Source organism: Thermobia domestica, chromosome 2 (assembly GCF_964235325.1).
Source record: "Thermobia domestica chromosome 2, izTheDome1.hap1.1, whole genome shotgun sequence".
NCBI classification, from domain to species: Eukaryota; Metazoa; Arthropoda; class Insecta; order Zygentoma; family Lepismatidae; genus Thermobia; species Thermobia domestica.
In genome coordinates, this window is record NC_137455.1 from 277,682,798 (window position 1) to 277,705,074 (window position 22,277).

Below are 22,277 nucleotides of genomic sequence, written 5' to 3' on the forward strand. Positions count from 1 at the left end.
GTAACAAAACATTTTTTATTTTTTACAATTTTGTCTGTTTATTGCCTCCGATACCTTGATTAATAGCTGTTTGAAGTCATATTAAAGAGATATAAAGAAACAATAATTATAACTTGCACAATGTAATCTAAATTACAATGTTCCAATAATGGATCACCAGGAATGAATGGGTCCATTATTTTCATTATTGTAAAATTTCATTTCTGTCTCACAACATGAATGTATATTGCTTTTTTACTCAAATATAAATAATTTTTGCTTTCCGTACGATTTCTGTTTTTATTTACTTTGTTTCCAATGTACAGCGGCGCAAACACTCATATCTTTCTAAAAGTATCAAAAATAGCTTATAGCATTATTTGGTTGTAATTCCCTACTATTTGCACTATATACGTATTATAAATTATTTTGTGAAAAGGTATGGAGCACTGATGTATGTTGTATGTATCATCCAGTACTGAACTAGTTACTATCAGCATGTGTTTCGTGCACTGTGCCCGGGGTTAAATTCCCTTTGAAATAGGATTATACATTCTACAGAGGTGTCCGATGGTTTTAATTTTTTTTTAATTTAACAAAAACCACTTCTCTTCAACAGCAAACTTCTATGAGACTACACCTAGAGCTTAACATGGGTTTTGAATCACACGTACTCTCACCAGGAATCGAACTTGGGTCTCTTGCACTAAATGCGAAAATGAAGTTTTCGAGTTTTACGTCCCACGCTTATGCCGGCTAGGCTAAAGGAGACGGTGATGATGAAAAATGAATGAAATGGTGGAATGAAGAAAGTGGGAGGAAACGGGAGACCTCCAGGAAACCCAAGCTCACGGTTTTTGCCTACCACAAAGTTCACTTGGCACACCAATGGCTAGAGCGTTAACAATTTAGTCGTAAGAGGTTATTATTATTATTATTATTATTATTATTATTATCATTATTATTATTATTATTATTATTATTATTATTATTATTATTATTATTATTATTATTATTATAACCGAGTATTTGTGTGACAATTCGTTTCTTTTTTGTGTGGTGTATGTTTGAACCTAATGGGTACCTTGTACAATTCCAGCCATATGTTGGACGAGATGTAAAAGACCTAAAGACACTGGCTTGGGAGAATATGTTGTAATGCAGTTGACAAATTGCCTTCTAAAAGATTTCAAGATATATGGGATAGATTATTTTCATCACTTTCATTAGCAAGTGAGTTAGCAGAATTGGTACTGGTTACTCTGGAACCATTATGAAGAACCGAATAGAGCATTGCCCACTAAAAGATCCACAGGAACTATAGAAAGAAAGTAGTGGGGCATTTGATTTCAAAACCGACGCAGCTAGCAAATACATAGTGGTGGAATAGAATGACAACCGGTAGTTCATTTGGTAACTACATGCGATGATGTGGAGACTGTTGCTTCTGCAAAGAGATGGATTGCTAAGGAGTAGAAGAAATTACCAGTTCTACAACCTAGTACTGTTTCAAAGTAGAACAGATTAATGGGAAGAGTGGATAGGATGGATGAAAACACTGAAAGCGACAGAATTTCAATCAGATCCAGAAACTGGCGGTGGCCTGTTTTTGCGTTCTGTAATGATACCTCTTTCAACAATGCTTGACAACTCTACAGGAAAAAAGAAACAAGCCCATCATTAGATTATCTCGGCATCACAAGAAGAATAGTCCAAACATATTTGGAGAAATATAGATCTCCACCATCTTCAAGCGGAAGGGCGAAAACAAGTAAGGAATTTCTGTCATGCATCCCTAGAGGTCTAAGATATGACATTTCTGATCACTGGATAGCTCCGGCTCCAAACCTTACCACACTCAAATGTAATTTCAGTTCTTGAATTGGTCAGATCTATCAGGAAGAAAATCAAGTTTCCTAAATATCAATCTATATTGATTTTGCATATAGCTGAAAATTTAATATGTTAATATTTTATTTCTATCCTCCCTATAAGAACTATAGGATACATAATTTAGCATCATTAAAGAATATGTATATTCATATACTGTAATACACATTTACATTTTATACTGTTCGTACTATATTTCATACTATAATATTTGTACGAAGTACATCTGCAAAATAAAAATATGAAAATTATAGGTTGTTTTACAACGATATTTGTTTCTAGCTAATGTAGAGATATGGAGGGGTGTTCTGTTTGTAGAATAAATGACATATATATCAAACATTACTGTCACATTCGTTCGTAATGTCAAAGTTTAGGAAAAATCTTACTGGTACCGTTCATTCCTGGTATTCCAATATTGGAACAACTACTACTGGTTCCGTTCGTTCCTGGTGTTCCAATATTGGAACATGGCCATATAGGCGAATTAATTACGAAAAGTGGCAGAATTTAATGTTAATCGTACAAATAGAAGCCTCATTCAGAAAACCACACATTAAAAAAAAAAAAAAAAAAAAAATCGAAAGTAAAAAAATTCGGGCAAAAACGGGTTAAAGAATTACTCATAATTGTTACCAACTACTTTCTATTGTTTTCTCTGTATTGTCGAATTGAGTTAAATAATGTACTGATGCAGATGTAAGATTCTGTTGCCACATATATAGGCCTACACCACTGCTGTATGCCATGAAGATTGTAAACCACTGTAAATAAAGTTGCTTATAAAGATCTCACTCCTTGTCTAAAGTCCTTTTATCCATGTTTGTTTTTTAAATACTAAATTATGGTTTAAATACTTTTTTCCTGTCTGTAAATATGCTTTATGTAATACAATGTTTTGTAACTTTTACAAGTGTAGAAAAGCCAGAAACAGCAACATCACCCCGTTTCAAGTTTCCAAAGCGTTCCTTAACTCTTGTGCAACTGTTACGATTCATTATACCTATATACGCGTTCTTGCACCTCACATTATCTTTATAGACTTCAGCGTGGGAATTTCGGTTAACAAAGGAATTTCTGTAGCTTGTAAAAGTTATTTTTTTTTAATAAGAAGTTTTAAGTTGGATTTAAAAAAAACAAACTAATAATTAAGTTTTACTGAAGTCAGTGAAGAACGATCCTTAATTTCAGAACCTTATCTGAAGTCCCTGAAAACGTCGCAGAATATCATGTGAAACTATAGAAAGATAACTGATGATGATGTGTTTTCAAATATACTTTTTCATATTGTCTCCAATTACTGTTTTCATTTTAACCTTAGTCATGACAATATAACATACATTAGTAAGTTGCAATGTAAATACTTGACTAGTTTAAGTCGAAGATTTTTCTACATTTATTAGATACGTTGAAGCTGTGTTGAGAAGAAAGTGTACTGCTACCTGTTTCGGGTTTTATATATATTGTAAGTTGTATATATTGTTAAGAAAATTGTAAGTTTGTATATATATTCAACTTAGGATATATATATATATACAAACTTACAATTTTCTTTATTTATTTTTGAATAGGATGCTTCTTTCACATCATCACAAAATGAATATTCATTACCATCTTCATATGACTATAATAATCTTATAGAGATGTTAATAGTAGATGATTGCAAAATATTATAACCTATTTATTACGTATATGCATTTTCGTAATAAACTTGACGTGGCATAATGACTTGACAAAGATATCATGTTTAAATTACCACCATCGACTTATAGTAGATAATCACATTTACTTCAGTCATTAGACGATTGTTTTCAAATGTGTAACACAATGATATTCAACAATTTCGACTGGTTATTAACGCTGTAGTTGTTTCCAGCAGTTTCAGGTGCTCTCACCACTTCATTATCGCTAAGTAACTACAAAAACCACAAATTAAAATTTTGTGAACTAAACAATATTCACAAGTGACAATACTGACAAAAATAATGAGAAATTTATGAATAATGAACACATTTCACATAGAACAGTATTTCACCATTATTACCATTCTTCGAAGAGTATTCATTGGTCGACGAAGCGTTTCACTAAATCTACGTGCTGGAGGCTTCTTTGGATTCGATGAAGGTGTATGTACAGCACAACACTTGATGAACAGGCCCATGAAAATTATGAATGCTATGCCCATCAGTAGAACAGCCCACCAGTATTCCTATTAAAAAAACAGAACATAAAACAATGATACGCCATCTTTAAATTTACATAGAAGAGTAAAACAATTCTTAAGATTTACTTTTAAAAAAGTTAAACAAATTCTAATTAATCACATTCTTCGTTTCTTTCATGGCATTCTTCTATAAGTTCTGTATGTAGTACGAAACCTATCTTCACTGTGATTTCCTTATTGTAAATTGTGCAGATACAAACTCCACGATACCATGTAAATGGTTTCACAAATACTACCGATCTTAGTAACTACTGCAATTGCATTTTTTACACCAATACGAGTTTGCTTATGATCATAATTTAAATTGTAAAATGAACTAATTAGTTAAGAGAATTTTCTTCTTAATAAAAAGTAGCTCTATTGAAAGCATTATCTATCTGAAAATTCACTCACGTCGGATAGATCTCGAAGATGATGCTAGGTGAAGTATCTTTTTAATAGCTATGAGGTGAAAAAGCTGAGAACCTACTATCTTAATATACAACTATATCTTATAATATGGAAGGCAAACTAACCCTGCATATAAAAATAAAGGTAGGTAAGTATGTATGTTTGTCCGACGTACAAATCAACACCGTTCGCTTGCTAAATTTCTAAGTAATCTATCGAAGAGATCGTAAGCTATTTAGAAATTTTTGATGCGTATTCTAACGGAGGAGGAGGATTGTTCAAAGAGGAAGATGAGGTTTAAAATTTATGAAAAAAAAAAAATCTCATAAGTTTCTCGTGTTAGGAAGACAAAACTTGGTATGTGAACCCATTTTTATAAACAGGTGGACATACACAAATGATTTACAATCTTTTAAAAGAAAAAGAAAAAAGGAGGTAAGACATTCCTAGTATCCTAAGGGGGTGGAGAGAGGTGATATGTAAAAATAATTTAAAACGACCGATGTTAATGTAACTTCATAGTTTTCGAGGTCGCTGAGATGAATAGTGACACATCCGATGCCATCTAAATCCAAATTCAGCTCCCACTGGTATAAAGGGAGGGAAGGTAAAATGTCCAAAATGATCGTGATTAATGTCGAATCCATAGTTTTCGGGCATGCTGAACTGATTAGTGACAATTCAGATGACATTTTATCCCAAGTTTAGTAAAGAACGTGAACGTCAGCTTTCGGCATTGCTTGCTGCTATTTATTCTATCCAGTTCTGTTTCCAAATACTGTGTGTAAACATTATTCCTCTCGTGCGAAGTCGGACACTTCTGCTAGCACAAAATAATAATAGGATATATGTACCGTGTTATGCAAAAGTGAACTAAGCGCCAAATTTTGAAAATCCACGTAAATGCGACGATTGGTTCCTGATAAGCATTAGAACGTTTTGCACAATCGAAAAGAGAGGAAAACCAACACCTTTCCAAAAAAAGAAACATAATTTCACTTTAGATTACGGCTACTTTAATGCTGGACATCAACCTTTAAACGTAATTTTCTTAAAAGTATGAAAGTGGCGCTTAGTTCGTTTTCGCATGACACGGTACATATGGTATCACTGTCACACAGAATACTGTCCTCAGCAAGGAAAGAAAACAAAGAATCTTCTTGCACAATTGGAAGAGGGAAAATGTTTCTTGAAGGGTACAAACTTCCGTACGAGAGCTGCCAATTGCCTTCTGGCAAATAACTGAGCAATCAACGGACAATTCTTCAAATTCCTTATCGTAATGGGTGTAATATTTATTCCCTTTTTCACCCCAGAAAAACGACAAATCATGTAGTGCTTCCTCTCAAGGAGCATTCCAATGAGAAATTTCTTCATATTATCTTCTGAGGGGGAATAAATAAGACTAATTTCGCCTGATCCTACACTCAAAGGGCAAACGATTACTGGACCGTACATTGTTCCGCATTTGAATAGGTAATTGTTTCCTGTAGTGTGCCAACATCGATCGAAATTCTTACAGTCAGACTTTGTTCCCTTGAGACTACCGCCATACCAATCCGGAATTTGATAATACTTATTTCAGGATACTAACAGCAAAGTGCTTCTTCATCCATCATAATCATTTAGTCTTTCCCCAATGACTTCTATTTTTAAGCCTTAAACGCCAGGTTCAACCTATGTTCTTAAAAATGATTATATTTCCTGTAAAAACAAATTATGTAATGCATGAAAAATCTTAAAATATGCTTGCTTTGTTTCTTGCATTTTAAATTCCCAGCATATATCTTGCAACCAGCAAAGAGTCCACATATTATTTAAGCGTCAAGCTTAAATGTACATATTGGTAAATGTTTCTGTTGATATTGCAATATCTATATCTATATCTATATATCTATATCTATATATCTATATATATATATATCTATATCTATATATCTATCTATCTATCTATCTATCTATCTATCTATCTATCTATATATATATATATATATATATATATATATATATATATATATATATATCATTATTGTGCCTCACACCTGCAGAGAACGATTAATAGTGATATCAAGGGATTTATAGTTCAATTATGACTACGAGGAAAAAATATACTTAGGTGTTACGAATAACATTTCTACACATACTGGGTAGAAAGCATTGAACACATTACTGTGGTTCTGTTTCAGCTTGTACAAGCCGCATGACGTAAATACAAATACATCAAGCAATAAAAATAAATGTAGTGACAACATGCTGTCAGGTGAGATATTCTGTAAATGACAATGGAAAAATTAGAAAAGTAAACGGGGCGAGTGGGAACAATTATGTCTTATTCAATTAAATATTGTAGTGAAGTAATAGTGAAGATTTCGAGAGCCCTAACGTGAAGTTTACGAAAATGGAACATGGATGGATCAATAGCGAAGTTGGAAATGGCTAGTGTGTCCAGGAATGCGTGAAACAATTGAACAGTGATATGAACGGGTTAGAGTGTTTTGGAAAGGCAGTGGTGTGGTTCGAGAAGTCCCAAACAAACAATTTTTTTCTTTCCCCGATGGACTATGCATGAGTTAGCCACGGAAGTACCCGTATGCTGCAAATCGTGCTTCACACCCTGCACAACAGTCTTGGGTTCAGCACAGCTGAAGTGCGGTACACTTCCATCAAATTACCACCAAGGTGCAAAAAATATGACTATGTTATGAAATTGCACAGGATTTACTGAACCGCACAAGAAGGAAGGTAACAATTTTCCTGCATAGATAGACACTATGGACGAAGCCTCGACTCACTCATATAAACTACGTTTGATGCGGCAATTCAGTGAATGGTAGTATCTTGGATTTCCTTGTTTAAAGAAAGGGCGTCTTGCGCAAGGTGGGATGTGAAGGTGATATTCATTACGGTATACGGTATCCTTGAGGTAGTCCTGTACCATTCTGTACATCATGGGCAGGCGAGCATCACTGCACTAACATCACTTTCATTCCACACTCAAGAGAAAGGAACTAGATGTCACACAGCGTTAACTGCCGGTGAGGTATTCAAACATTTGCTGTATTCCCTGGATATGAATCTGTGTGATTACGATCACCTAGATGAACGAACAACTTCACGCAAAGCATTATAACGCAAGAGAAGCCATCATCGGTACAATAGGGTGGTCACTCTGACTAAGATAGCACACGACAGCTTCTACAGGCATCACAAATGTCATGAACGTGGCAAGCAATTATGTTGAAATAATGTATCTGTTAACTTATACTTCTGCCAATAAAACCAGATAAGAATTAGCAGTACTGCCGCTACTTCTTAGCCAGCCCTTGTATGACGCTTATGGGAAAAAATAAAAATTCATTTTTGGAGCCGTATTGTCGATAAATGTGTTTATTCCACTCTCCCTCATCCTCCGCTGGTAACGCTATACCCATTCGACATTAGTTATCATTTGAAAGTGTGTTTCATTACGAGTAAAACGAGTTATGATTCGCATTGTTTTTGTATTTATGAACGCAAATACATCCATTTCATGCATTTTACGCTTTTACTGACTTTAAAAAAACTACAGAACAGATGACAGTATTGATATTGTGCTGAAACTTGCATATGACATTCCATGTCACTCACGATAATTTTTAGGGTTATTTTCCCCACACTTCTTGGTACAGAAATGAATTTTAAATGATATTTGAAATTTCAGTAAGGGAATGTCCTTGAATTTTCCTCTTTTATTTCCGACATGTACACAATACCGATAAAAATGTACCGGCGTTTGAAAGCCTATTACACTACAAATGAACTAATTGATACATAGTACCGGTGTCTGAAAACCTATTAAATTACAAATAAAATAACATACTATTTTTTCCCCCTGAAGCAGTGCACTGAGAGCTATGATTGCGTTACTTCAACGGAATCACGAAACAATATACTCATTGTTTAAGTGTTGAAACTGAAGGACTCATTACAGGTGCAGGCCTCTATGTTTGTCTAGTGGCTAGCACATGTACCTTTGATGTACACAGTCCTGAGTTCGATCCTCGTTGGGAGCACAAAAATTTACCACCATTCACTTTCATTAATCACTCTTCTCCTTCAGGCATAACTGTAAGACATTAAACTTTAAAAAATCACTAAAGGAATAATTAACACTTCTGACCAGAGTATATACACTTATCTATTAAAAACTAGAATACAGTGTAACGGTTTCGACAACTTAACGTTATCTTCATCAGACACTAACTGAAAGAGATATCTGCAGAGCAGATAAATTTATACTTAAAGTGAAAGTACTAAAGTTCATTGTTTGCATGTGAAGCCACCTGAGTCGTACTTCCCCGGGCGTCATCTGTCGGCCACCTGCCCTGACTTAATTACCCTCCCACCTGTGTTTATCTTCTTCAAACCTGGGTCATTGCACTTCAATTCAAACAAAATTTTGGGTAAATTTAACCCACTATCGCACATTTGGATGATATTTGGTAGAGTTATAAAACTTTTTATGCTGATTGCAAGTACGTAAATTTTATTGCAATAGCATCAGCGGTTCAGAACTTATTGCGTTTCAAAAATGATTTACGACATGATATTTTTAAGAGTCACGACATGATATTTCCCAGTTTTGTAAGAACACACACACACACACACACAAAAAAAAAAAAATCATATTTCATATTTCGGTTCCTATTAATGCTAGAAACATGATTTTTTTTAAAAATTCAGATTGTCTTGAAATTGTCTACCATGAAAAAAAAAAAAAAAAATGAAAAAATTTCCGTAGAACTGACAGAACATTTAGAAAGGTAACATTTTGAGGGAAAAAAAAAAAAACCTAGAACGGCATTTTGTAAACTTTAAATCTTTCCCCAAAATCCCCATAATGGATTTCAATGAATTTGTTTTTGTTTGAAAGCTTATTACATCTAGTTTCACATATACAAAAATTGTGATGGGCCATCCAAGCACTGAAGATATATCCCAGTCAGTGTTGGCAACTGACTGAGAAATAAACTTTTTTCCAATAACTTCCATAAGATTTAACATCCCCCCCCCCCAAAATGGTATAAGTTCTCTTTGGTATCCTGAAAATACGGCTATGAGCATTACCACTCCTCCCAAGCAACCCAGTTATCAGGGCGTCCAACCAATTTCAGGGTTGACTGTCACAGCATTAGACGTATCTGTCCCACACTTTGCATTATTACCTGCGACATTACAAATATACGAAATCGTGTGGACCAAATACTGAATTACCAATTGGGGTCCGCGGTGGTTCAACGGTAGAGCGTTCACCTCTGGTGCTTGGGGTCCTGGGTTCGATCCCAGCCCCCACCAAGTGAACTTTGTGGTGGACAAACACCGTGTGCGTGGGTTTTCTCGGGGTTCTCCCGTTTCCTCCCACTTTCTTCATTAGACCATTTCATTTATTTCCCATAATTACCGTCTCCTTAAGCCTAACTGGCATAATCGTGGGACGTAAAACTCAAAGATTTCATATTTTGAACTACCAATTTCATGAAAACAATATATATATATATATTCAATTATATAGAACACTATGTGTTTGACACCCTTCTAAGCTGTACATAGTGTTCAAAACCCGTATTCACTCTGCTCTCATTTCCAAACAATAGCGAAATTTGATTTTCTTTCTTTCTTTGAAAATGTCAATGACACTTGAAAAAGTACTACATGATTCAACGCTCCCAATCTTTCCGAAAGTCAGAGTTAGTGGATGTATTTGAACATCTTCCAAATATTGCTTACCCCGCACAACGGAGGGCGTATCAGCTAGGATATCTATAACAAGTGAAGTCTTATGCTGCTGTTCTAATGTAGTATATACTGTTAATGTTAGAATTAAGGAAATTATTGTATTCCAATGTGATTCCCCCAACTAATTATGAATATTCAATACAAAAGTTAGTCCATTCTTTCAGATGATACGGAACACGACATACCAACCGCCTTTCAAACACACAAACTGGTCATGTCGGATTCAAAACAAAAGTTTTTTCATATACACAAAAGTTTCCTCATACAAAAGTGGAATATTTCACTGATGAGTGTGGAGCCCAGTATAAAAACTGTAAAGCCTTCTTAAATCTTCACTTTCACGCAAAGTGATTTCCATGGTATGGTGGCTTTTTTTTTTCTTCTTCTACCAGGCATGCAAATTCCCCATGCGATGGAATTGGTGGGACTGTTAAGCGAATTGTTACAAAAGCAAACCTTCAAAGACCATTGTCTTATCAAATAAATCCATGTGCTTTTATGTTTCATTTCTGTGAAGAAAACATTAGCACTAAGTTTTTCTTTGTGCACAAAGAAGAAATGCCTATTGTTCGTGCCACACTTCAAATAAAATTTCAAGTATATAATAAAATTTATATACTTGCTATCAGCATAAAAAGTTTAATAACTACCAAATTTCATCCAAATCTGAGATAGTGGGTTAAAAGCCTTGGTTGATCAGAAGTGGAATGACCCACCTGTGTTGCAGATGTTGTGAAACTGTCATACTTTAGAACTGTGGAACTTACTTTAGAATGTTGTGGAACTGCCATATACCATAGTGTGCCAGAATGGAATAAACTTTATCGTGATACTTCTTTTCTAAATCGGGAGAGGATTAAATAACCCTTTAATCTTTACTGCTCGTTTTTTAAAACATTGCTCAGAAGGAATCATTGCGTAGCTCAAGGAAAATATGCGTCGAATTCCCTTAAAGCAAATTTATTATTATTATTACAGTAGGACGTCGATAATCGAACGCGGTCCCTAGAAGCTTTTTTACATTTTGTTTTAGCGCTAGCGATGAACAAACAATAGAGTTGTCCGTCGGCGTTGTGTGAAGTGAATGCTTTTACAAAAGCTCATTCATATGTAATTGTTTGTCATACATATTTTTATTTTCCCTTAGGCCTATACAAGTTAAGTTTTAGTGTGAGTTACAAGAACAGTATAATTTAGTGTACGAGTAGGTTCATCAGAAACATTAAATGTAAGTAGCCTTACGTACGGTATTGTAATTACTGTATATACTGTATAACTACCGTATCGATCAAAGAGCATACCGTACAGTATAATTAAGCCTAAATGGCATTTTCTTGGTCATTTTCGAAAATCCGAACTACCTGTGGTCCCAATTAGTTCGGATTTTCGATTTCCTACTGTATTTTGAAACATATTTTTTAATTGGAGAGTAATCCGTAATATATGGGGAACTGAATTCACCGCTCATTCTTAACTTATTCTAATTTCAAGGACAAGGGACTTCGGCAAATAGTAAAAAAATATACAAAATATTGTATCCAAACCGAATGAGAGAAGGTTTCTGTTGTTCTGTACTGGTTTCAGCTTCACGTAGGGTGAATGTTCGGCAAGCCTAATGAAAATGCACGACATACTGGAAGGGTGGGGTTTGAAGAGTTGTAATGGAAAAAAATGAATATTTATATATTATTGGGGGAGGGGGAAAAGAATCCATACTACAACTGACAAGGTGAATTCATCACTCATTTTTCATTAATTTTAATCCCAAGTACTGGGGATTGCGGAAATGCACATTATATAGTATGAAAACCGAATGAATTTTAGCAAATTTATCGCTGAAGTCTAAAACAAAACGAGGGAAGAGGGACAGGAGGCTAAATCCACTATTTTAACTTATTTTAACCTAGCACAGGGAATAACATATTATGCCAAAATTGAACACTTTTGAACGAAAATTATTATGGGACATATTTATGATATTCGGGAAAGAGGAGCAAGTTAATTCACATTCTCGTTCTTGGGAGATACTCACAATGCCATAAAGAAAATGTACACTAAATTCTGTAATAACCGATTTTTTTTTTTTTTTAATTGGGAAATTGTCTTTCATGTACACTCATGTCCAAAATGATTGTCGCACTTCTTGTATGAATATAATTTGATAATGATTTCGCAGGGTACTTTAATACTGATACTATGTGTATAATAGGGAAATATATATATATATCTGTGGTAAATTTCATAGGAAAAGAATTATAAATATGAAAATTAGAATGAGTAAAACAAAATGTTGCTAAATGGACAAGGAAGTTTTATTATCGTTTTACTGTTCTTATTTACTGGTCTTTTGACATGAAATTTGCCACATGCATATCTTTGCCGATTATACACATACTAACATTGTAAGAAATTCCAGGCGAATTCGTTATCAAATTAGATTCCTACAACAACATATTTATAGACATGCGACAATAATTTTGAACATGAGTGTACATGTGTAAACTTTTAACATGTAAAACGAAATGAAATCTTTGAATTTTACGTCCCACGGTTATGCAGGTTAGGCTAAAGGAGACGGTGATGATGAGAAATGAATGAAATGGTGCAATGAAGAAGGTGGGAGGAAACGGGAGAACCCCGAGAAAACCCACGAGCACGGTGTTTGTCCACCAAAGTCCACACGGCGCGAGCTGGGATCGAACCAGGGACCCCAAGCACCGGAGGTGAACGCTCTACCACTAAGCCACCGCGCCCCCCAGACTTGTAACATGGAGTTGAATTTACCCCCGTTATACTTGATCGATTGTAACCCCAAACAACAGGATGAATTATGTAACTAAAAGGAAGGTACACACGAAAATTCATCAAAATTGGATAAGCTTTACTAGAGTTATCGTGAAATAGACAGACGGACACACACAAATGCTAATTGGGTCGAAAAGTAGAAGCTTCGGTAATGCTTGCTTCAATCAGGTAACTAACTCCTCATTTGTTTCTCATTGAATTACGCCTGTGTACTAATTACTCCTTTTAACAGTAATTGTTTTCATCTTCCTAGATATTTTCCTAAACATACAAATTTGAGTTATGCTTTAACTCGAAACGTGGTGTTAAATACTTCGGATAAACGAATGAAGAATTTGAGTTGAGTTGATTTTAGTTTAGCGTCCCTTTCAGCAGCGAGGCTATATGAGACGTGGACCTACTGATTAACGTGGAATCCGAACCACATGAGCTCCCGCCGGGAATCGAACCCGGGCCTCCCAAAACGAATGAAGAAGATTGTGTTTTATTTGAATATAAACTGATGTAGCTTTTTAGTTTTTTTCTTTTAAGCAGTGATTTATTTACACTTTATACCCAAATTACGTAAATTAATATATATATTTTTTATAACTACTAATACTACTTACTGTTATCCATTGTGCGATTGTAAGAAGCGTTTCTTTATTGAAGAGAAGATTTTTTAACCTGGCTAGTGGTCCCTCGGCATCTACTGCTCGACACTTATAGAACACATCACAGTAGCCCTGAAAGGAGAAAGTATAAATACACTAGCATTCGGAACTTAAGATTCAAAAATAATACCTGAACAATTTAAAATTTTAAAAATTGAACTGAAAAGAGGGGTATGCAGCAAATCTTTAATTTCACGTATCACCAGGATACACCAAAACCACTAGGCAGCAGCACGCGTGAACACGCCCGAGATGTAATTATGGAACTTCGAACGTTGTCTGTTGACTTGCAGGACGGCTTTTGTGTGTAAGTGGTCATATGGCTTACTAAAAATATGGTCTTTTGGAAGGACTAATTTGTGTTCTTTTCCACACTGTTTAACGTTATACCCGAACAATGAGCAATGTAAGACACAAGGTTTCGTGTCAAAGAAAGGGATTAACGCTCCGCTCAATCGCAACAAAACGGGCATCGTGGTGTTGCTCCTATATTGGGCATCATAGATACTAGAGGCCTCGGAATACCCTCAATATGGTACAAGAAGTGCGTTTCTTGACATATGAAAACACACCATCTCTAAAAGCAAGAGCAGTGCAATACTCTACTGCGACCGTAAAAATCGCATAATTGATTAAGTTTTCATCTTGTAAAAAAGAAAAAGGCTCGAGTTCATATGCTCTGTCTCATACGTATCATGGAGAGGAAGACGAGAAGTGGAAAGCAATAGACTCCATCCTGCACGGAGAGGTGGAAGCCTATGTGACTTTGGACGAAGCATGGATATATCTGTTGGAATGTGATAAAAAGAGGGACATCTATTGTTCCCGTGATTCCAGAGATCGTTCTGACTGGGCTTATGGATGTGCGGAAAGTCTTCGTGCGGCTCTATGGCTGGTGGTACTGCTACTTAATAACAAACTTATGCTACACAGAGTACACAAAAAGGCTAAAGCAATGCAGCTTATCATCAGACAAACATTTTGAACCTACTATACAGTCACGATATTTCATCCTTATATAGCAGCGGCCCATCTCGCATTGTCATTCACTAGGGCAAGGCGTCCAATCATACGGCCAAGCCAGAGGTGATGTACATGGAGCGCATGTCACGTGAAACGAGAATTTTTGCAATTCCCTCTACAGACATTCCACTGAATATGGATTTTCGTGGGTTCCCGTAATTGAAATGAGTGTTGGGCTGTCGACAACCACACACGACGGTTTTTGGAAAGCGTATCAAGAGGAATGGAACAGACTTGATCGAACTATGTTTTAATGCGGTACCCTTCAGTGAAAACTGAAGTTGAGATATGCAGGGCGATAGCGACCAGTCAGGGCTTATACATAGAGCACAACCACTGACTGGTAAATGCAATATTTCTAAACCTGATAAGGGTGCCAAATTCACTACCATAACATGAAACGATCTTCTCTAATATAAGATTGCAGTTGCACAAAAAGAGGTAATTTCTTGAATTTCAGATATATTTTTTTCATTATGTAGATAAATCAAGCTACTACTAATTTCAAACTTTACTTTTTCTTGCTTTTCTTCTCTACGATAATCTCTGATATAAACAGATATAGCATCCAGTCTTAACAATACACAGCATTTACGCCCCGATGGCAGAACTTTCTTTGTCTTTCTGCAATGAGCTTTTCCATTGGATTGGCCCCGATGGCAGAACTTTCTTTGTCTTTCTGCGATGAGCTTTTGTAAGTTAGAAATTTTCTGCGGGAATTCCAAAATAAAAAATCCATATGATACTATCATGCTCTTATTACAGCGTTACATGAGGCATGTAAACAGTTTTCAGTGGCATCCCTAGTTCGAGTTACAACCTGTGAAGTCAAATTTTTTTGAAGAGTTCTGCTAAAAGATCTCGATTTAAAATATTTATGATACGATACGCCGTATTTTGTAATGAGAGCAGCTTTAAGGATTTTTTTTTTTAATTATCCTGATGGAGGTCAATTTAGGATGATGTATATAAGTTAATTTGTTGTTCCAATATCAACACTAAGTCCATCCTTAGCTGCTTGCCTTTTCTTCATCACGTTAGTAACCACTGAACCCCAGCTTTCACATATGGCCTCAGACAATGCTATACTCAAACTCTTTACGCGACGTAAAAAAACAGTTCAAACTATATTTATGCAAGTCATCCGTACATTTAAGACATCTATACATAGCAGGCATGTTTTTATACTTTTCTGTCGGATATTTTTTTCTCTCTGGCATTTTTTCTGCGATCACATAGCAGATCGCGGCTTGTTCTGCTATTGGGGTTCTTTACAAAATGTATTACGCAAATCCAATGGAATCGAGCGTAAACGCTGTGTACTGTTAAGACTGGAACTATGCTGTTCAAAACATAACTGAACTACGCAAATCAAGTATTAAAATAACACCTGTCTATTTTTCTTCCATTTGCTTACTATAAATAACGATCACATTTTAAAAATTTTACTATTTCTTACATGAAAATCGCAAGAAAACCTTTCTTATAGTTGGGATTATCACTATGGGTGGTAAAGTTTTACTACATTTTCGTAATTTTTCACTGCAATTTCTTCAATTTTAGCTGCCGCTTCTAGTTTGTCCTCCTTGATTTTCGCTTCCCACCCAAAAGAAACATGGGAACTACTGAAAGAATTCTAAAAGTCCATATCAAGGGAGAATCAAAATTATCGGTTACGTGTTGAGTGCCATTACGTTTCTGATATCATTAATTTAAGTTTGCTTTTAAATTAAGTTATTCATGTAAATCAACTACAGAGATCGCCTCCGACCTATAGTGACGATTTTCACAAGCAATAATGGCATTACTTAGCGAAGTGAATGGCATTATCAGTCCTGTAGATATATTGGATCTCAGCTTAACCCATGACAGGTGTGGTGAACTTCGTGTTGAAGAATGGCACCGAAAATCGACCTCAACTGGAAAAGTTACATAGTGGCGCTTTCCGATGCTAAATACTGTTATAGCGGCATAATCAAGGTGTAGTAGGGGAGCTTAAGGCAAAAAAATGGCCAAACCCTGCACTTTGTGTTAAAAGGGTGCCACTCGGATGTGTTGTTCCCCTGATCCAACTAAGCAGAAATCGAAGTGGCCCCACTTCGACAGGTAGCCAGAAACCAATATGGCGGCTATCAAAGATGGCCGCCTCTGCGAATTCATAATGTTGGTTTTAGAAGCCTATATCTCCTTAACTAATAGTCCAATCTTCACGATTCAAAAACTAAACGACGTAGAAGATAACAGGGTCTAATAAATTAGCAAAAGGTTTTAAATAACACTGAAATTAACACCTACAGAAATTATTAAATTTTGAACTTTACATTTCTTATGATGGAGTTTACTCATATTTTTTTAAAATAACAAGTAAACGGCTGGGATTATCGAAAAAGATGTCGTATATCTTTTTAAATAATGTTAAATTATCTTTCGTTTGGTGTATTGTTCATTCAGATTGGTTAATAAACAACGAAGTTGTGACAATTTAAAGATTCACGTTGAGTCGATTGATTTTCCCAAATTTTGAACGAGAGTTCATTTACCGTAATAAAACATCACTGATGGATGCTGCATTGTACGAAACGGATCATTCTCTTGTGATGTGTTCTTCATAAGTCTAATTTTCACCAGAGCACAAGACAGCCTGACCGAGCTCGGTTATATGAATCCAATATGGCGGCCATTAATTATCATCCATAAAGATAAGTCTTTTTCGAAATATTTATTGCAGTATCTAGATTTATAAACAAGTACGACAAAGTAATAACAAACATTTTTCTCTCCCCCCATCCTTCTACCCCACAGAGTAAGTATGGGAAGGAATGAACTCCAAATCATGTTTCGAAATACGTCAAAAGAATTGTATAGAACTGAGTGGTTAAAAGACTTGGAGTAATAACAACTGCACTATTCTCGAAGTATTTCTATTGAAAGTAAAAGTGGCGTAAATCCCGTGTAATGTTTCGGTGGGAATAGTTCGGAATCACACAAAAAGGCAAAGTTTGAGGCGGCTACGCAATTCTTGTGTTACCAAGAAGTCGTCGATTCAAAATGATCGCTCTTCTTAAATTGTACAAAACACGGTTAATGACGATTATGAAGAAGTCCGAATCAGAAGAAATAGAAGTTCATAGTACAAGATTTCGTGAAAGGGTTTTTCGTCACAGACCTGAGCTAACAGCTAATCTGTCTGGCAGAGAATGTTTTACTTTCAGAAGGATCTGACAGAATAAGTGAGCTGGAGAAAGACATTGATGAAGATGCTATGGCACTAAGTCGTGTTGTGAAGATGCTTCGAAAGGATATGGCAAACCACAAGAGTCATTTTGCAGGAAAATTTGAGAATCACTGCCACGAAGATTCCGTTCTTCCTTCACTAATAAATGCTGTTCATATGTTACCTTGTGGTTCATTTGTCACCCCTGATAGCAACGCAAGTCAAGCAACTTCAACTATTATTTAACTTACATTTTACAACTTCCATCAGAAAGCAGGCAATATTGAAACAGAAGCAGCAAGGCATAAACGCAATCGCATGCTATCTCTTCCTCTCTATGTTGGGCTGAGCATGTATGCTAAAACTCGTTAAAATCTCTTATAAATGAATTGCACTCACTTGGCAATTCGTCTACACGTGTACAGGAAATATCTTCAAGTCTTTCTCAGTGCTTGATAAATCAAAGTAAAGAAATGGGTGTGTCCTTCCACTCTTCGTCGAGGTATTTTAACCGTTGCAGCATTAGATAATATTGACTACAATTCTTCTAGCACAACATCAAAGGATTCTTTTCATGGTACGAGCATTTCTATTTTCCCACATCCTTTTAAGGATAATCCTATCATTCGAGTGACCATGTCTCACTGGATAAGTGAATATAAAAATAAGAACTGCTCCTGCTCTCCCAGATAATTATGCTCTAGTACCTCCTGCTTATGTCACTAATAAGGAACCAGTTTTACCTCAACAGAACCCGCAGTTTATGGAGAAAGTTCTTCCGCGAAGTGGATTTTTCGCAGAAGAAAAAAACTAGGAGTGTTGGCTTGAAGCATGCTTAAAAAATGACACTACTTGCACTTGGTCTGTACACCATGCCTCGAAAACTGAAACTCTGCAAATGCCAAGTATATACTGCCTGCTTCCGTTGTTTAAAGAAGACTCTAAAGCTGTTGCTATGATACGGCACGAAATGAATGTTGTACGAGAACTTACAGACAAACTCAACAAAGGACAAGTTCCGGTTCTTGTAATGGATCAACCACTATTTGCCTTGGGGAAACGAATTCAATAGAATTGGTCAGAGTTATATGGCGAAGATAATCAAATTCTGATGCTGGGAGGATTACACATCGAACAAGCCTTCCTGCATCTTATAGGCAAATGGTTAGATGGAAGTGGTTGGGTAGAAATTTTATACAAGTCAGATGTAGCAACACCAGGAACCGCTGACAGTATATTGAAAGTAACTCACATTACAAGAGCTCGCTTTGCTCATCAGATTACTTTTACAGTTTTACATCATTTGCGCGTGATGCATATTAGAATTATTCATCAGGGCAATTTTTCAATGACTGGTACACTGAAAAGAAATCTTCGTGTCCAACGTTTAAGTTTTGGATAATATATTACCGTCTCGTGAGTTTACTCTTAATTTACATCAGAGTCATACGTCAAGGAAATTTTAAGCTCTACGTTGAAACACCAAAACTAATGGCAGAATTGTTTTTCGCAATGGACCACCTTAACTATGCTCGTTGGCTTCCCGTTCGCATTTTAGATTTGAAGAAGTTGGAAGAAACATATTCAGAATGCTTTCAAAATGGGCTACTTTGTGATAAGAAAGACATCAAAACATTTCTTTGCAATAGCTATAGATCAAGCTCACGAACAGAATAACAAAATTATAAAAGGGGATGGCGGGGCGATTGGTCTCTTACACGACGACAATGCTCTTGTCAAATGGATGACAGCGGGACCAGAAATTAGTATACTAATTAATGAGTTCAAAATGTCATATAATGAATATGATCCTGATAATAAGCACCATGAAGGTTACTCGTCGATGCAAGAAAGATTTAAATCGTCTGTTGAAAAGATGAAAGAAGTTTTCGTCGAATTGGGGAATCCGTTTGAAGAAAATAATGGACTTGTTAATGTTGCTTCCAGAATCATCTATAGCGGTTATATAATTGAATCCCTATATTTAGCAGAAGAAAAAGGGTCTAATATGTACAAGGAATTTCTGCAAGAAAGATTAGTAGAATGTACCAAGCCATCCTTTTCGCCCATGAAAAAATCTTCTCTAGTGCTTCATTCTTCCCTTCAAAAGAATAAAACAAACAGAAATGAAATAAAATTACTTAAGATGGATGTTGAGCTATTCTCTCGCTTGCTACGCGTCAGTCAAACAAGACGACTTGACTTGGATGAATTCTTTCAGCACGAGAGTCAACCAATTCCACCGTCTCTCTGCCATAATTCACAATCCTCAAAAAAAGTCCGACTTAGTTATGCTTTTTGAGAGTGAAGACAACATCAAAGAAGAACACTTTCCTAATTCTTGTGATGTTTTATTGTTTGATGGAGAAGTTTTGGTTCACATTTTGCAACCAGCATCAGTAGAAACATTTTGTGATTATTTCCAGTGTAATTTCTTCGAATATGTTCAAAGATAAGCAGACACATTCCATGCAAAGCGAGTGGATCTGATATGGGATAGATACTCTTCAAAGAGCATAAAATCTTCCACGAGAGAAAGCAGGGGTGTAGGAATAAGGACAAAAGTAACACCAACTACACCAATTCCTAGGAAGTGGAACGATTTCCTTCGTAATGACGAAAATAAAGAACTGTTCCTTTTTCTTGGAAAGTCTATGTGTGAAAAGGAAGGAAGTAACTTTGAGGTAGCAACGAGCAATGGATATCACATAGAAACTTCAAGAAATCTTCCAACATTTTCAAACAAATCATCAGGAAATCTTTTAAAAGAAGCTGATAGTACGATCATGTTACATTGCTTTGATGCAGCATTAAATGGACACAAGAAGATAGTTATCCGCACAGTAGACACAGATGTTGTAATACTTGCTGTATCGTTTTTTTTACGACTTTGAGCGACACGGTTTAGAAGAATTATGGATATCTTTCGGCACCAAGAAACATCATTGATTTCTCCCAGTTCATCATATTTCAATAGCATTAGGAAAAGAAAAATCCACTGGCCTTTACGAGGTCCCCACGCGTTTACAGGATGTGATACAGTGTCATACTTTCTTGGACATGGAAAATTATAAGCATGGAAAACATGGCTTTTGTATCCAGAGGTGACCACAGCTTTTCTAACAATTTCACACCCTGTAATCAACATAGGCGAAGATTGTTTTAATTCACTGCAACGATATGTTGTCGTATTATATTCAAAAACAAATGAAAAATTTAAAGTTAATGAAGCCCGGCGAGAAATCTTTTTGGAAAAGGGCAGACCTCTTACTACGCTTCCTCCAACTTGTCATGCCTTGCTTCTTCACACCAAGTGTGCAGCATACCAAGCTGGACAAATATGGGGCCAGGCAATAAAGAAGACAGCACATATTCCTTCATCAGTAAACTGGGGATGGACTGACAATGGAAGTGAACTTTCTTCAACATGGACTTCCATTCCAGTTGTATACGAGGCATGTAGGAAACTCTTTTTATAAAAGGCCTGAAAGACATGTACCACAAGATATCGTTGTAGAAGTGTAAGCGTGCCGTGCTGCTTTTTTTTTTCTATGTGTAGGGGAACATGTGGAAAGGTGATGGAAACTGAAAACGAAGATCTAGACCAATAAAACTTTCATGTAAGTAGCACTCATTATTTTTGAAAATTCAGTTGATCCACAGTAAATTTACACCACGTTGGAAACGTACCAATAAATAGATAAAGTTAAATGTATGATTCTTTATAGAATAGCTTGTACACAAAGTAATATTAACTGTTCGTCGAAATCATAAAACTGTTTGTACACATAGAAAATCCAAAAGATATATTGTGAATTTCAAATTATCGAACCAAGTGTTTGCGTTGTGTTTCTGTTCTTACAATACGAAAGAAATTATTTACATTCTAATTTATAACAATATATTGCTTTATGAAATTTCCTTATAATATTGTAAAGGATATAAAGCAAATATTTATGGTTTAAAGACTGAACTTACTTCTTAGTCTTTCTGTGCAGTTCCTCCTTCAATTCAGAAGAAACCATAAAACTGTTCTATCGTGACGCTACGCACGTAGTTTCTTAAGATATTCTTAAACTTGATTGACGTGTAAAAGTGATATTACTTTGTCCGTATTCGTTTACAAATCTAGATACTCGGGTCAATATTTCGAAAGAAACTAATTTTTATGAATCATAATTAATGACAGTCATATTGGATTCATAACCGAACCGGGCTTGGGCAGCAGGCCGTAGCCAGCCCAAAAATGTTGGGGGGGCAGGCTGAAGTTAGGGGGGCCGATCCAACCATATTATAGTTCATTTGCAAGCCTACCGTTAAAATT

At 35.8% G+C, this 22,277-nt stretch overlaps 1 protein-coding gene across 3 annotated transcripts in view; it reads right to left on the reverse strand.

The window, feature by feature from the left end:
• The window catches only part of kuz (zinc-dependent metalloprotease kuz), a 163,245-nt gene that overhangs the window by 14,022 nt on the left and 126,946 nt on the right, over nt 1–22,277 (reverse strand). For all 3 annotated transcript variants that reach the window (XM_081748743.1, XM_081748742.1, XM_081748741.1), the window contains exons 12-13: nt 13,672–13,788; nt 3,914–4,078 (exon numbers count right to left, since the gene is read on the reverse strand). In XM_081748743.1, coding sequence (XP_081604869.1) covers nt 3,914–4,078; nt 13,672–13,788 — 282 coding nt within the window. The remainder of the gene's footprint in view (nt 1–3,913; nt 4,079–13,671; nt 13,789–22,277) is intronic.